The sequence below is a fragment of the Arvicola amphibius genome, chromosome 2 (assembly GCF_903992535.2).
Source record: "Arvicola amphibius chromosome 2, mArvAmp1.2, whole genome shotgun sequence".
Classification (NCBI taxonomy): domain Eukaryota; kingdom Metazoa; phylum Chordata; class Mammalia; order Rodentia; family Cricetidae; genus Arvicola; species Arvicola amphibius.
The window spans coordinates 82,103,576-82,118,572 of record NC_052048.2 but is presented as its reverse complement, the minus strand read 5'-3'; the positions used below and the strand labels follow the sequence as shown (position 1 = coordinate 82,118,572).

Here is a 14,997-nt window from a genome sequence, read left to right as displayed (position 1 = left end):
CAAAGTGGGATGTGTTCAGGCATGGAGGATCAGTCTAAAGAAGCTGGAAGAGGTCCTAGAAGACATAGTGAGTATTGACACAGAAGAGAACAGGTCAAAATGGGCTCCTAAAGAAAGTTTCAATGTCACTGATATATCTAAAAAACTATAGACTTAGACAGAGGAATCTGGAAATAGAACAGACATTTGATGTCTGGTATAAAGGATCAGAAAAAGAAAAAAAATTGAGTAATTCTGCAGACATGAGATTCAATGCAGGAGAAAATTAGCCAGCTATTTCCAGTTTCTCCTATATCAGCACTTTGGATTCTATCCCTGTTAACTTTCCTTATACTTTATCTGTAGAAAAGTGTTCCTTACACCAATATTTCAGCAGCAGCAACAGAAATATTTAAAGAATGCTATGCATATTGTCAGGGTTGCAGAAACACATACTCCCAGGTTTTGAGCCTTCAATATTCAATGTAGTAAATTTGTTATTTTATCTTGTATCTGTATTTATAATACTAGAATCCTCTGGTGATTGTGATGGTTGTAGTCTGGGGACTTACCCTGAGAATTTTAGTTTATTCCTTATTTCATGAGAAACATTTTATTAAAAAAGCAAAATGTAAAGCCATAGCAGGTGACAAATGGGCCCTAAACTGTCCCTTTTAAGTCTAGAATTGTACCAGATATGGTGGCACATGATTCTGATCCCCAGCACTCAGGAAGTGGAGGCAGTCGGATTTCTGTTTGAGGCCAACCTGGTCTACATAGTAAAGTCCTTGAGAGCCAGAACTACAAAGTTAGACCCTGTCTTTTAAAAAAGGAAAGAAAAAAAGGAAGAAAAAAGCAAAATTATTAAGTTCTCAAATAACTTGAGGAAAACTGATATGTCTACATATGTACATAGATATATTTAACTGTGCATCCAAACTTTGGAAGATGTACTACACTTTAGCTAAAAACAAGTTCCTCTGCATTGTCTTTAATAATCCTTTATACAGGACCAAATAACAGACTATTAAATTCAATACTAAGTAGTTGTGTTTACTATGTGTATTTTTCTCAAATAATTTATCTTTCATTGGAATGTTATAGAACAGCAAGTGATATGTAACTTATGGTCTATGTGTTAAGATACTTTCAAATACTTGTTCAGTTAATTTCTGAAGGCAATTTTATGTCATAAAATAATATAATTTTGTCTCTATATCATAACAAACTATTCTTGAAAGAATGAAGTCATATTTTGGATCCCTTTTATTGCACAAGCTAAAACACCACCATAATGTCAAGCTGAAGTCATTGCAGGCATCATTCTCTTGACCCTTTGACAACATCATTAGAGTTACCAGTGGTTTGCTTCTTGTAGGTCTCTATATTTCTTTATATTATTTTTTCTGAGACAATGTCTCCCTATGTAGTTCTGGCTGTCCTAGAACTCACTATATAGAGCAGGCTAGCCTCAAACTCACAGAAATCCACCTAAGTTCTGGGACTAAAGACATTCACAAATGTGCCTGCTTGATGACTCTATATTTCTTGAAGAAAAATTACTTTTTAGTTTAAAATAGATGAATGAGCTGTGCAATTTACTGCTTTAATCCCAGCACTCTGGAGGCAGAGGCAGTGAGTTCTAGGACAGACAGAACTACATAGGGAGACATTGGTGAGCTGCCGTGCCTACCCAGTATTTATCTGAGATCAAGGGATCTGATTCTTTGATCCTTTTGGTTATAGTAAGCATTTTGGTCATTAAACCATCTTCAATGTCCCCTTTCATATCAATAATGCTACATTCTTCTTTTAATATAAATAAAGTAGCTTTGGGGGTTATTTATTTATTCATTCAATTTTATCTTTATATTTAACATTTTCCAGATAAATTTTATTAGATATTTATCACAATTGCTTATTTCATTCCTTTTTAAATTTTTTAAATTCTATTTATTCTGAATATATATCCATATACCACGTACATTTCTTGTGCCCAGGGATGCCAGAAGTAGGTGTCAGATCCCCTAGAATTGGAGTACAAAAGGTTGTAAGCTAACATGTGGGTACTGGGAATAAAACCCACATCCTCTAGAACAGTGGTTCTCAACCTGTGGGTTCCCACCCCTTTGGGGGCTTGAGCAACTTTTTCACAAGAATTGCCTAAGACTACCAGAAAACACGAATATTTGTGTTATGAGTCATAGTAGTAACAAAATTACAGCTGCAAATCAGTAACAAAAATAAATTTTATGGTTCAGGGTCACCACAATATAAGTCTTAAAGACTCACAGTACTAGGAAGCTTGAGAAACAGTGCTCTTGAAGAGCAAGCCCTCTCTCCGGCCCCTTCACAATTGCTTTCATGATAAATCTGTGCATTAGTTACTACTAATTATTAATTATTATCACTGTGACCTAACATCTGAGAAAACAACTTAAGAGTAAAAGGACCATAGCCTCAAAGGTTTCAGACCATGGTTTCCTGGCATTGTTATTTCTGCCCTGCATATGGTAGGGCAGAGAACATCATGATGGAAGGACATGCAGGAAGGAGGTGAGCACTTCATCTTAGGTGTGACCAGAAGCAGGAACATAGGAAGGGCCCAGGCAAAGAAATATCTTCCAAGGCAAGCAGCCTGCTGCCAAGAATTATACAGACTCCCAAGAGCCTATGCAGTTCTGTCAATGAACTAATCCACTTAAGAAGTCTATGCCCTTGTGAGCCATCCACCAGTTATAACCTTAGCTTTCTACATGTGATCCTTTCAGGGAGACATGTCAGGTCTAAACAATAACAGAGGACTCTCATGTGAGGTATTGTTGACTGAAAAAGTCACTAAACTATATTGTAGACCCACTATAAATTTAATGTTCCCAAGTATTAATAAAGAATGTTGTAGAATTGTTTTCCTCTTTGTAATTGCTATCAAAGGTAAAAGACTTCTTTAGGAGAAAAGATATAACAATAATGCATAAGATAATATTTTCTAACACATGTTAACAAAACATTCAAGAGGAATTTATTTTAGATCCACTTGTGAGAGCTCCATTCTCTGTATTTGGAAAGAGATGAGTTCAGAAGGACAAAAAAGATACCATGAAGTGGGTAGAGTGGTACTAGTAATTTCTCCCTAATGTGAATTTTATGTAAAACATGGTCATTAATGTGGAATGTCCATCTGTATATGTGTTACTTTTATTGGCTAATGAATAAGGCTGTTTCAACCAATGGCTTAGCAGAGTAAATCCAGCTGGGAAATTTAAACAGAGATATATAGAAAAAGTAGACAGAATCAGAGAGACACCATCTAGTTGCTGAAGGAGACAGACACCAGAACAATACTGGTAGGCCACAGCCTCATGGTGATATACAGATTAAGAGAAATGGGCTAATTAAAGATGTAAGAGCTACAAGGAATATGCATAAGCTATTGGCCAAACAATGTTGTAATTAATACAGTTTCTGTATGATTATTTGGGTCTTGGCAGAGAGGAAATAAATGAGCAGTCTCTGCTTACAGGTCATGAGGAAGCCTCATTGAGTGTAAAGAAATGTGTCTAGTTTAGAGGCCTAGTAACCTAACAGAGTCAGCACCTCTTAATTCTAGAAGCATAGATTGTAAGGGTTCCTCAAATGAAAACCTAAGTAGCTAGACATGCTGAAAGCTCAGAGACATGCCTTTAACCTTCTTCCGATCCACATACCATCTACAGTTCAAGGACCCTTTTATTGTAAGCCACGTTCTCTAGAAACATGGCTAGTGCTCTTGCTTCATCACATTTCCAGAAGACCTACAGACTAACAGAAACAGAAATATGTGTTTACTCAAACATATCTATTCTATAATTTTGCATATACTTTTGTAATATTTATTTTTTATGTAATTTTTAACCTTAAAATTTTTAACCTTAAGTCCCTATTTTGTCCCATTCCCCTTATCTTCACAGGTAAAGTATGGAAACTATGCTTTTGTATGGGATGCAGCTGTATTGGAATACGTGGCTATCAATGACCCAGACTGTTCCTTCTACACTGTGGGGAATACCGTTGCTGACCGGGGGTATGGCATCGCACTACAGCACGGCAGCCCCTACCGAGATGTGTTTTCACAAAGGTAAGTCTATTAAATGGTCTAAATAGAAAAGGGGGAATTTAGATTATAAAAATGTACTTAGCTGCACTGTCTGGTGCATCATATATTCCTTCCTATTACAAAAAGCATTATATGAAAACAGTTCCTAGAAGTGGTCATACAAGTAATTTCCTGTATAAAACATGTCCATTTCTTCATAAATAAGAGGAAAGTATTATTGTATATAACTTCTTTCACACTCCAAAATTTTATGTGTCAAATAGAGAATAGAGTAGATGTGCTCAAAATTATGATGGAAGCTAAGCAATCTAGTCTACACTTAAGGAAGTGAACAACGTGGAGTTGTAGAAATTAACTTGTTTCTGAGAATATTAATGCACAAAATGTACTTCGGGAAAAATTAGAATACTAATTTTCAGATATGTGTGTGTGTATACACACACACACATATATAATATTATCATGAGAATTTCATGAAGGAAACGGTAAAACCTTTGAAATCCTCCATCTGGTATTAAAGTGTACATGAGATCTTTGTGGTGGAACACAAGGAAAAGCTTATAGAGATAAAACATCAAGCTTCAAACTGGAATGTTCTGTGACAGGAAACTGCTTAAGAAAGAAAGTTTGAAAATGATTTTAAATTAATAATTTCTATCAGAGGGAGTCACAGCATCACATTCTATTTACGAGAAAAACTTTGACTCCAGAGAGGTTCGCTATCTTCTAGGTAGAGGTATTGTTTATGTGATACTACTTGTAACCTTTATTACTTGATACTCACTAGAAGATAATGCCAGATCAGAAAAGCACTTGGGTTCAGGTAGCAAGCACTAAGCATAAATCACAGAAGCGGTTCTTCAAATTTTAAAACAGCAAAAGGACAGTAAAGTCTGATAGCAGGGGTCTACAAAGCACCCATCCATAGCTTATGCCATAGCTCTACCATTAAGTAACCATAGAAAAGCTAGACCTTTTTCCTTCTCTGAAAAATGAAGAAGAGTTATTCTAATTATTTATATTTGTCAATTATTTTAGAAACAAAACAAACTCCAAAGTACTAGTGATTTACAAGGTAAATCATGTCTATTCCTGAACCACGAGGACTGGGTTCTGCGCTGAACTATGAGTCACCTGAAGATCTGCTTTCTATTCAACTCCCAGTTGTTTGGCCCAAGTTGGCAAAGCATCCTTGTCTAGATTATCCAGTTCTCACTGCAAAAGAGAGGGCCATGTATTTGTTGTTCTGCCTCACCTCCTTCTTAGATGCAACACACATCCCTCTACTCATACCCCACTCATCAGGTTAAAAATCAATGGAGCGGGCCTTTGTACTCCCCCTCCAAGGAAGGGGTACACAGTTACAAACAATTATCTAATATTCTATCAATACCTTCTTGTTCTACATAAATAAGAAAAAAACAAAACACATATAACTGAAAAGCAAAAAAAGGTTAAAATAATGATTAATCAATCAAAATATTTACTGATGAGCAGATTCTAAGAGAAAAAAGCTGAAAAATCAATAATACCACAGAGAAATTGAATACAATATACTTGCAGCTTAGTTGGAAATTCAAAACCCATTCATATGAAATAATAACAGCAAAGACATTTCTGTAAATGTGCACAATGTGCATTGACACATGCATCTACATACAGAATATGAAATCTACTTGTGTATTTAGTATTAAATTGTGTAGTTGAAACACTAAAAAAACTGAAGAGAATAATAAGGAGAATTAAGCAATGGGAAATGATTAATAGTTCTCCAGAGAAGGTGAGCCTTGAACTTGATATCCAAAAGATTTGCTGAGAACAGTTAAATTGAAAGGAAATAGATAATTCATAATAAAATTATAAAGACCACAAAAAAGAATAGATGACAGCAGAATGAATTGAGAAACGATAAGGAAATTCTTGTCTAAAAGAACACTTGAAATTTGTGTAACAGGCCATTAGCAGTACGAAAGCCTAATTGTTGGTTCTGGAGCCCGTGAGTAAGATAGCAATAAGCTGGCATTAAGGGGAAGCTAGCCCCATCTTATATGAAGGATGGAATTGAACTGACAAAACCTAGAGCAAACGCGGTAACTTGAGGCAGTGAAGGTCTGATCTAAACTGGCCAAAGAAAATGAGGAAAGAGAAAGGGTGCTTCTGAGAAATGAGGGCATGGCTACTTTCCACGTGAGGCTGGAAAAAATGACCAAGTGAAATGCAGTGTGGGTCCCTCCTGAAGGACCTTCAGAGAGTCCAGTGAGTTCATGATGTCAGTTGAGAACGGGGTATTGATTATTCATAGCGGTTAAATGATACTCATGCCACTAAAGATGCTTTTAGTTATAAGATCTTATTTCTTAGTTTTTATGCAAAGAATGCAGTGAAAATAAAAGCAATCAGAGATCTATTAAGTTAATCATAACAAGCGCTTGTTTCTTGGCATCTCTAGAGCCCTTTCTTATCAAAGATTTTAATTCTGAAGAAACAGACTCCAGTTCACTTCTAAAATGCAACATTAAGCATTGGGCATTGTCTCTCTGTTTGATCAGCATTGTCGATATGGGAAGCTGGAATTGTCCCTTTCTATGTAGTTTCTTAATATCAACAGCCTGCATTTTGATTCCTTGGCCCTCTAGAGGAAGATGGAGCCAGGATTGGAATATTACTGCACAGTCAAGCATGTGTCAGTTCATTTCCTCAAATGCATGTTCAACAGAATCTCTGCCTGGAATTAGAATACATTTGGAGTCATTCCCTTTTCCTATCACTAGTAAGAAAATGGGATCACTTTATTAGCTGGATTTAAAAGTTAGAAGGAACAAACAGTAAAGGAAACCACTCTCAACACTGGTGATTCTTAGCTGCAGCTTTGATGGATCAGCCCATCCCAAGCACTGATTAAACCAGATCACCAAAAGCTGCTGTGGCTGTTTTCCATGAAAATGAAAATGAAAATACTCTGATTGATAATTTCAGAGTCAATTTTCATTATTTTTCAGATGACTCTGTGTCTGTATCAAAGTAATATAATATATATTGAATATCACTTCTAGAATAAAAGTACATATTGATATAGTAACTATTTGTATTATCTTCTATTTTTCTACTTGTCAGGTTTTTCAGATGCTGTGTATGTTATGGAAATGTCACGCAGTCATAGGCAATGCTGCACAGTTGCTTGTCACAGGTTTGCATGTGCAGGACTATTACAATACAAGTACTGATGCTGAGTAGATGCCTAGGCTGAAGTGACTCAGAAAACAGGGACTGTTCTCATTTTGTAATCATGTGTGAGTAGATGACTTCAAAACCAGCAAGTGCTACAACATATGCTTTTCACCACAAAATTGTATACAATTTTTGTTTCTTTAGTCTAAAAAAGAAAAAAAAAAAACTAGGTAAGCAGCCATCCGAAGTTTCAAATCATTCTATAATCCTAGTTCAGGCACAGGATGCACTGCAAGGATTTTCCATCACACGAATACATAAGCTTGTCTCTTGACACATACAAGGACTTTTAGTTTCTGCTGCCATCTTACCTTTGTGCATACCAAAAAGACAAAACTCTTCTAGCAAATTTTATGGAAGTATGTGTGTATATGTGTGTGTGTGTGTGTGTGTGTGTGTGAGAGAGAGAGAGAGAGAGAGAGAGAGAGAGAGAGAGAGAGAAAGAGAGAGAGAGAAAGAGAGAGAGAGAGAAAGAGAGAGAGAGCACAATTACAGGTTCTTAGCTATTTGTTTATCTTTTAAATAGTAGTTATTAGTAAATCAATTTTGAAAAATAAAATCATAACCAGTCAAATATTTTATTAACAAGTTTAAGAAGAATGTAATTTTGAGATCTGTTTGAAATATTAAATTAACTGCAGAGTTGAACTCAGAATCTTAACTGTTCAAAAGCCTAAAGTGATATCCCTCCATATATATGGGAGTGTACATGTGCGTGCATGTTTGCATGTGTGTGTGTGTGTGTGTGTGTGTGTGTGTATACACACATATGTATATTTAGGAATTACACATATATACTAACCTCTCTTCTTAAAACTTAGATGCTATCAAGAAAACTTAACTTCTGAGTCTAATGTCATTGTTTATGAAGAAGAGACATGGCTTACCAATTGGCTTTTGTCTCTTAAACCTTGAATGTGAATGAATGTGTTATCCCTGGCTTACACAGAAACAACATTGTCTTCTAAGATCGTGGTTAACATTCATGAAAGACTTAATGAGAGAAAGGAACTTTGCACAATAAGGTCTCTGTCTATATTAAGTATCAATCCCAACATAAGCTTCTAAACACCATTATTAACCTCACTTTACATTTGAGAAAACTTATTCAAAGATTTACAACTTTCCAAAGTCATGAAGCTGAGTAGCAGGGATACCCTTTGAACGAATGCTAATGCTCTGACAGCCTATCACATGTAGCTGTGCTGGACGGGAGTAACAAATCTGAAAAGTTAGACTCACCATGATCAGAAGTATGCTTTTATTACTAGAAAATTTAACAGATGTGGAAGTGTGTGTGGTTTATGTTTGCTATGCATACATATACATGTGTGGATACAAATATATGTGTGGATACATGAATATGTGCTTATGTATGGAGGTGTCAGGTGTCCTGCTCTATTACTTTCATATAATAGTTCTGTTTCTACCCTTTTGAGAAACCTCCATACTGTTTCCTATAGTGACTATTTCAATTTCTATTTCTACCAACATTGGAAGTATTGCCTTTCCCTATGCCTTCATAGCACCTTCTAACCTCTGCCCCATTTTTTTTGACTAATAGCTCAGGCTTATTACTAACTCTTACATTTTTATTTTCATATATATACATACATACATATATATCTATATATATATATATTAATCTCAGTTCCCCCTCCCTCCCCTCCTGCACTCTCCACCTCCACCTCACTCCATACCTCATCTGTTCCTCATAGAGGGTAAGGCCTCCCTGTGGGAAGTCAATGAATCCTGTCACATCATCACGTGACATCCCCCATGTCTAGGCTGAGCAAAGTTTCTCTTCATAGGAAATGGGCTCCAAAAAACAGATCATTCATTAGTAATTGCTCCTGGCCCCACTGTTAGGGGTGTCACAAACTTCCCAAGTCACCAACTGACACCTGCTTTCATGGGGCTGAATTGGTCTCATGCAGGTTTCCTGGTTGTCTGGAGTCAGTGAGCTCCCACAACTTCGGGTCAGCTTTTTCTGTGGGTTTCCCCATCTTGGTCTTGACCTCTTTGCTCATTTCATGGCTCCTCTGTCTCTTTGACATGACCTAGGGAGCTCTGCCCAGTGGTTAGTCCCACACCTAACCACTCTAAGAGACACATACATGGATTCACCTAGGAAGGGAAAACGGACATGATCCCCCAAAACCTCATCCAATAACTGATATAAGCAGATACAAAGATGTAGGTGTAGAGTGGTTAGGTGTGGAACTAACCTTTGCCCCATTTTTATACTAAATATACCTTATATTTCTGTGATGACTAGTGATGTTGGTTTTTTGTTACTTGTTATCCCTTGTCACCTTTTTAAGATGTTTATTTTGACTTATTGTACATTTTACTTATTTTATTATTGAATTTTTGATGTGCTTTATGTATTCAAAATATTCTCCCCTTGTCAAACATGCAGGCTTATGTTCCAAACATCATTTATAATCATCTTCCAAGCTATGAACAGAATGCTTTTGTTGTAAATTGACTGACTATTTTAATCTAGCTTTCCATTTACTTCTGATAGTTTCTATGTCTTTGCCAGGCCATTTTGTTTTGACTGTTAGAACCTCATAATGGATGTGTGCTATTTGATCAATCTGCAAAAGTTATGAAATTGAAAAGTAATTGACTAGACTGGAGGAAATCCACCTGCATCTGTGATATAAGCTCCCAGGATCAGGATTTTATTTGGAAATGCATTCCAAGTGGAAGGAAACCAACAATACAGGAGATATTTTTAAATAGTATCTGAATAAAAAACTAAGTAAGGTAATGTGTAGCAGGGAGATCTCTTGTTTTGTTCCCGGTCACCCAGGTAGCTTAGACCTGAAATAATTACACAGAAACTGTATTAATTAAATCACTGCTTGGCTCATTAGCTCTAGCTTCTTATTGACTAATCTATTACATATTAATTTGACACATTTCTATTAATCTGTGTATCACCACGTGACAGTGGCTTACTGGGTAAAATTCCCAGTGTCTGTCTCCAGCGGCTCCATGGCATCTTTCTGAGTCCGCTCTTCTTTCTCCCAGCATTCAGTCCAGTCTTCCCAGCCTACCTAAGTTTTGTCTTCTCAACAGGCCAAGGCAGTTTCTATATTCATTAATGGTAATCACAGCACACAGAGAGGATTTTCACAACAGTACTGACCTAGGAAAGGGAAAGGGACTGAACTAGTGTGAAGGAAATGCAAGTAGGAGAGAAAGGAAGAGAGGTGGCAAATGCAGTACTGACCATCAACTAGACAGGAAGACCGAGGAAAAGAGGAAGGAAACTGAGTGTGAACTCATCAGCCTTGCTGGCTGGCAGATAAAGAAGACATAAGGAACATGAGCAATTTGAATTTCTCTTTTGGTCTAGACAGGATGAGACTGAGCACTAGAGGGCAATCTAAACATCAGACAAGTGATGGTGTCCAGCAGGAGCAGGAGGAAGCCATTAGAACAGTGGATACAGACTCTTACCAAGATGAAGAAATCAGGCAGACATTGGAAAGGGTGCAAAAGCAGAAGGGAACGGGTGGAAAAGTTGCTTCCTGTCTCTTGCTTGGTTTTCTGTCCGCTTCCCTTTCAGAGTCACCAGTCCTCGAGAACATCTTAGTCTGTCTCCTGGAACACAGTCACCCTCCCCATCTCTACTCCATACTGTGCATTTTGGAGGCCTCACTCATGTCTCACCACCCCCCCAGGAAATTTTCTTCCCAGACCCAGCTCTAGTCAAACCTCCATTTATTTCAGTAGTTTATGTTTTTGGCAACATAGAGTTTACATTTCATGGTCATTCCTTTCTTCAGTTCTTTCTTGACTTTGCAAATGTTTCAGATTTTTAGTTCACAAATAATTGCAAGTTTATAATTTCTTTTGTCTTCTTTAATAAATAGATAATTAATTATACCTACTACTTATTTAATACGTTTTTGTTAATCAACCTTTGGAGGAAAAAAGGTAGTACTAGCTTTACTGTGATTCTTGAGATAGGAAACTTGTTCAAGATATTAAATATTATTATTTGTGTTTATTTATCTAGTCAATAAATATTTAACTATTTATTGATCAAGAAGTGTTGAATACAGGCTTTCTTTTTTCTTTACTTTCTTCCTTTTATATTTATTTATTTGTTTGTTTGTTTGTTTCTTTGCTTTTTTGGGTCATTCTGTAGCCTATGCTAACCTAGAATTCTATGTAGTTTAAGGAGGTACCCTCCTGCTAGGATAACAGGTATGGGTTGCAGTTTCTAGTTGTTATTCTTTTCTGGAAACAAAACAACAAGTGATATTGACTAAGTTGCATCTTCCTAGAGTTTATATTACAGAAGAAAGCCAGAGAAGAGCAGCATACAATAAGTAATGGGACAACATAATATTGGAAATGTACTATAAAGAAAATATTATGAGATTAGAGAATATTTATTCTCTATTCTCTGATTAGAACCTGAAATATGAAATTTGAGTGAAGAATGTTTAATGCATAAGAAATGGAATGGAGGACTTTCATTGGTTAATTAATAAAGAAACTGCTTGGCCCAATCGGTCAGAACATAGGTGGGTGGAGTAGACAAAACAGGATGCTGGGAGAGAGAAGGCAGACGCTTCAGACAGTCGCCATAGTCAATCGCCATGCCTCTCCTCTCCAAGACAGACACAGGTTAAGATCTCTCCTGGTAAGCGACCACCTCGTGGTGCTACACAGATTACTAAATATGGGTTAAAGCAAGATGTGAGAATTAACTAATAAGAAGCTAAAACTAATGGGCCAAGCAGTGTTTAAATGAATACAGTTTCCGTGTAATTATTTTGGGTGTAAAGCTAACCAGGTGGCGGGACGCAGCCTTGCTGCTCCTCCTTCTACAGAAATGGGTGTAAAAGTCATTTCCTGGAAGCAAATTGAAAAGTTCAAGGACTGCAGGGAGTGAACAAGCAGGAGAGGGATGGGCAGGAAAAGTTAAGCACAGGACAGGACATGTATGCAAGTGCTGCCAGAGAACCAGAGCAAAGAGTTCAGAGCTTTGTCCTCTAAGAAAAGTGAACTGCAGATGTTAGAGAAGCAAGAGACCTGCTGAAATGTAGATGCTATGGAAGGAGGAAAATAGAGGAATGAGTGAGGAAAGTGAGCACTGGGAGGTCAGCAGAAACCAGTGCAGTGGTCCAGGGATCCTGCATCATTGGGAAAAGCAGTGGAGTTTGCTCTGACACAGCCATGACCCCAGTGGAGCTGGAAAAGAGCTGACCTGTCAGAGGTCAGCCAAGAGGGGCATAAGAGTGACCCAAGGGCAGTCAGGAAACAAACAGCATAGAGACCTCAGCTTTGAGATTGGTAAACTTAAGATGATTATTAGGAAGACTAGTTAAGGTTATAATTTTGTTATAACAGTGTGAGACTTCAGAGGTAAAATGGGAATTATATGCAGAAAATGTAGATAAGAAAATTGCTGTGATCTGGGTGAAGGGCTTTGGCCTGAGGACTCTACAGACGGTTTTAGTAGTCATGAGAGCAGAATGCTTAAATGAAATGAATGGGGTGAATGGGAAGAGAATGAGCAGAAAAGGTACAGCCCCATGTCGTTTCTAAATTCTAGCAATGAAAATGACAGTTAGTCACCAGCTTTTGTCTATAAAAAGGAAACTCCAGATGCAATAATCCTATGAAATGATTATTTCACCAAAGACAAACATGGTGGCTGACACACATTTGTGACCTCTGCACTTCAGAGACTGACACAGGAGGACTGTGAGTTCAACACCCGGTCAGGTTACACAATGAAACTGTGTCTTCAACCAGATAATTGAAATCTGGGATTTTAATGGATCAGCAGAACGTTGCTAAGTAGAATGTTCTGCTCCACTTCTCTAAACATCCCTCCTTGCGGAGGCAGGACCAGCCTGCTCTGTGATCAAAGGATGCTAACAGAAGCATCTTTTCTCATTCAGAAAAGGGAGTTCCTCTGAGGTCATATTTATCCCAGCTGAGCGATCTATGCTAAAATCCACAATAGTGTCTTAGATGATCTGGTGGATATAGACTGTGCTACCCTCTATAACAAATCTGAAGGAAAGCTGGCAGATGAGAATGCAGGACCACAGGGGAAAGAATCACGACCCATGCCTGATCAGCTGTCACTCACCACACACTTGTGCCAGCCTCTCCTCCAAACTTCTCACACTGACTAAGCACCCCCCCCCCTTTGTCCTCAGAACACCCCTGGGTAGGTGCTGTTGGCATCCCGTTTTATAGTCAAGGAATCTGACAAAGTAACAGCTCTGATGATAGTTAAATGAGAGTTAATAAGTAGCTGAGCTGGGATTTGAACCAAGAGTAATCTGACTCCAGAGGTCATGTCCTGCACCAGTTTTGTCTGGAGTGGGAAAGAAGGAGGGGGAATGTCTGCTGTGTTCTACCTGTGAGACTGTCAATAGAAAACACAGAAGGAGACAGGATGGAGACAGGAGAACGTGAGAAAATGGCTTTGCTTGCATTGAATTTGTAGTGACACGGTGTCTGTCTGAAAACCAATAAAGTATGAGCTAGGAGGTTGGGTGGAATGAATATAGGAGAGACAGATATAGGCTATCGCTGTACAGAGTAAGAAAGCCATCAGGAGACACTGTGTAGAAAGAACCAAGCCCTGGATCTGACATTAAGCAAGAGAGAGGAGAAGACTGAAAGCCTGCCTGTAGAATGGGTAAAGACAGCAAGCTGTGAAATCTTACATCCCTGAGCTGTGTGAGCATTTTATGGCTATTTTGTTTAAATGAAGCTTATGGCGGGCTCTGCTATGCTGGGGCCCTCACCCTGAGAGACAGAATTTGTCAACCTTTAAGCAAGTGTCAGAGCACCTGGGGGACCTGACAAAACAATCATTTATGCCCTCCAGCCCTGGCATTTCTGATTCTAGAGTGTGCATAATTTTCATTTCTAACCAAGTTCCAGTTCCTGCTGTTATCATAGGCACACTGAGAACCATTATTTTAATCCATGGTTGTTGACTTTCTTGTTCTTTTCTATTATTCCTTCTAATTTATCTCTTTTATTGCTTCGACTCTTCTATGCTGTGAGATATTCCAGTAATTTGGGAAATACTTTTATTTGTAAATTCGACCATGTGCTGGTGACTCCAACCTTCTGTTAGCTCTTCTAAATATGCGGTATCATTATTGTGTGTAGTCAATTAGAAAACCTAGTGTGGTGGTGCCTGCAGGAATCCTAGCATTTAGGAGGCTGAGACCAAAGAATTAGGATACAAAGTCAGCCTGGGCTACATAAAAAAAAAAAAAAAAAAAAAAACAAACAAACAACAAAAAAAACCTGCCTCAAAAATAAATAAAGAAACAAAATACAGAGTGAAAGCATAGCTAAGGAAACAGGAGAAAACCAGGGATTATTCACATGGACTCAATAAACAAGCTACACACGAATCTGAAGCTGTGATTCCTGTTTAATATGTAATTCGGTTACCATTACTAAATTTCTTCTACTTCATCACCGAGGACAACACCTTCCCCAAATGAAAGTCACTTTTCATGTGGGCTATATTGATCATCTGGCTTTATCTTTCAAATTTTCCCTGGTTGCTGTTGTTGCCCTCTGGGGTTGCCCCCAGGAATCCCCATTGAGCAGCTAGAGAATCTGTAACTCAGGCTAGACACCTAAACAATTGATTTCCTTCAACCACTTGACTGTTGAGTTTA

The 14,997-nt window shown here is 37.8% G+C and overlaps 1 protein-coding gene across 3 annotated transcripts in view; it reads left to right on the top strand.

Moving 5' to 3' along the window:
- Grid2 (glutamate ionotropic receptor delta type subunit 2) overlaps nt 1-14,997 on the top strand; it is a 1,433,911-nt gene that overhangs the window by 1,270,796 nt on the left and 148,118 nt on the right. For all 3 annotated transcript variants that reach the window (XM_038318962.1, XM_038318963.1, XM_038318961.1), the window contains one exon: nt 3,930-4,096. In XM_038318962.1, coding sequence (XP_038174890.1) covers nt 3,930-4,096 — 167 coding nt within the window. The remainder of the gene's footprint in view (nt 1-3,929; nt 4,097-14,997) is intronic.